The 1,855-nt window shown below is 44.0% G+C and overlaps 1 protein-coding gene across 1 annotated transcript in view; it reads left to right on the forward strand.

The window, feature by feature from the left end:
* Positions 1-1,528, forward strand: part of LOC103769099 (calpain-3-like) — a 10,072-nt gene extending 8,544 nt beyond the window's left edge. The window contains exons 10-12 of the mRNA XM_008936277.1: positions 95-211; positions 542-600; positions 1,218-1,528. Of these exons, the coding sequence (XP_008934525.1) occupies positions 95-211; positions 542-600; positions 1,218-1,244 (203 nt within the window). The 3' untranslated portion in view covers positions 1,245-1,528. The remainder of the gene's footprint in view (positions 1-94; positions 212-541; positions 601-1,217) is intronic.
* The last annotated feature ends 327 nt before the right edge of the window (positions 1,529-1,855 follow it).

The raw sequence follows: 1,855 nt of genomic DNA on the forward strand, positions 1-1,855 counted from the left end.
GGGCCCGGGGAGCACCCACGGCCAAACTGCTCCCGGAGGCCTGACCTGCAGCAGCGCTGCCCCCCGGCCGTGCCCCATTCCTGGTCCTCCGCAGGGTTTCAGCTGAACAAACAGCTCTACGACATCATCACCATGCGCTACGCCGACAAGAACATGAACATCGACTTCGACAGCTTCATCTGCTGCTTCGTGCGCCTGGACGCCATGTTCAGTGAGTGCCTGCCCTGCTGCCCCTCCTCGCCCCCAAAACACTCAGAGCAAAGTTTGTTCAAAGCACTACTGCCTAGGTGGAGTAGGAATAATTAACAATACGTGCGTAGGGAATCTAAAATAGGACAGCTGTCTTATATAAACAGAAAAGGAAACCTCTGCGTTTCTTCTATTAGCCACGAAAAGCACAGCAGAAACACCTGCTGACCGTGTCAGGAAATACCTGCACACGTTTGCATAACACGACAGGAACACAATTTGGTTTGCTGAGAGTGCCTTTATACACACAGCAATTTAATCTAGTCCATGTGGTTTTGTTTCTTTGCTTTAGGGGCATTCCACGCCTTTGATAAAGATGGAGATGGCATCATTAAGCTCAATGTCCTGGAGGTAAACTGCTTTACACCAGTACTTCTAACACAATGTCACAATACTGAATTTTAACCATGTTATTCGTTGCATGTGTTGTCAAGGGAGTCTGTGAGGGCTGGTCTGAAATGATCATCCAATTGGTAAGAGGATGCAAGATCTCCTCAAAATTTTGCTACCAATTTTACACGGAAAACATCCATGATCTGCCAGCACCAGTTACTCTGTAAGAGTCTAGTTGGTACTGAAGACTCCTCTAATAATCTTTAAAACTGCTTCCAAAAACTTTGGAGATTTTTTTAATGAAGCTATTTAAATTAAATGTACCACTATGGCATTAACTGATAATAGGGTTTAACATAGTTCTTTACCTTTAAATTCTTACTAAGAAGCTTTAGGAAATTTCAATCTAAAATCATGTCTTCAGCTTGGGAGATCATAAAAAAACCCTTCACTTTTTTTGGAAGGGAAGTAGGCATAGGAGCAATAAGCCTAAGAAAAAGTTCCCCAATACCAGTATGCTTCATATTAAGCGTCAGCAGCAGCTGCCTTCCAGCCAGAGGTGGTGATGTCTCAACAGAATTTGCTGAAGGATGCCAACAAGACTTCCATCCTTTAATTCTAACTCTTTTTCTCAGTGGCTGCAGCTCACGATGTACGCGTAACACCGGAGCCAGAGGCCACCTTCATCAAGAACACAGTCAACACTTCCATTCTGAGCAACTAGCTCCATTTCTCCCCAAGTACAAACAAGAGCATTATCCCAGCTTTGTGCTTTGCCCATCGAGATAAGCAACGCTTGGGAAGAAGCCCTTGAAGAAAGACAACCAACCCTAACTCCAGCAGGCAGACCAATGCACTTAGTTTGTAACTGCTGTTACAACTTCTTGACATTTTTCCTTTGAGCCACAAGGATTAATTTACTGATGACTGAATGAAGCTGCTTCTGCATGGTAAAGACATGGAGCATGAATCCTTACTCTGCTTATGCTGACAAGTGGAAGAGTCTTCCCTCAAGTATGGCAAAATGGGGACTGGAGCTGAACTGTGAAAGTCAGAGGTGTTTACTATCACCTTGTAATTAGTCATTAACTCTTTGTCCTGCTTTTGGTACTATCATTTCAGCCTTTTCATAATGCTGAGTATTTCACTTGAGATTGTGCTAGGTTACATTAATATTAAGCATCCCAATCACATTGTTATGGGTGTGGCTGAGCAGCCTCGTTCTCCACTATGCCAGAAAGGTGGAAGTAAAACACAACAGACTGCAGTACCC

This window comes from Merops nubicus, unplaced genomic scaffold (assembly GCF_000691845.1).
Source record: "Merops nubicus isolate BGI_N331 unplaced genomic scaffold, ASM69184v1 scaffold5360, whole genome shotgun sequence".
NCBI lineage: Eukaryota > Metazoa > Chordata > Aves > Coraciiformes > Meropidae > Merops > Merops nubicus.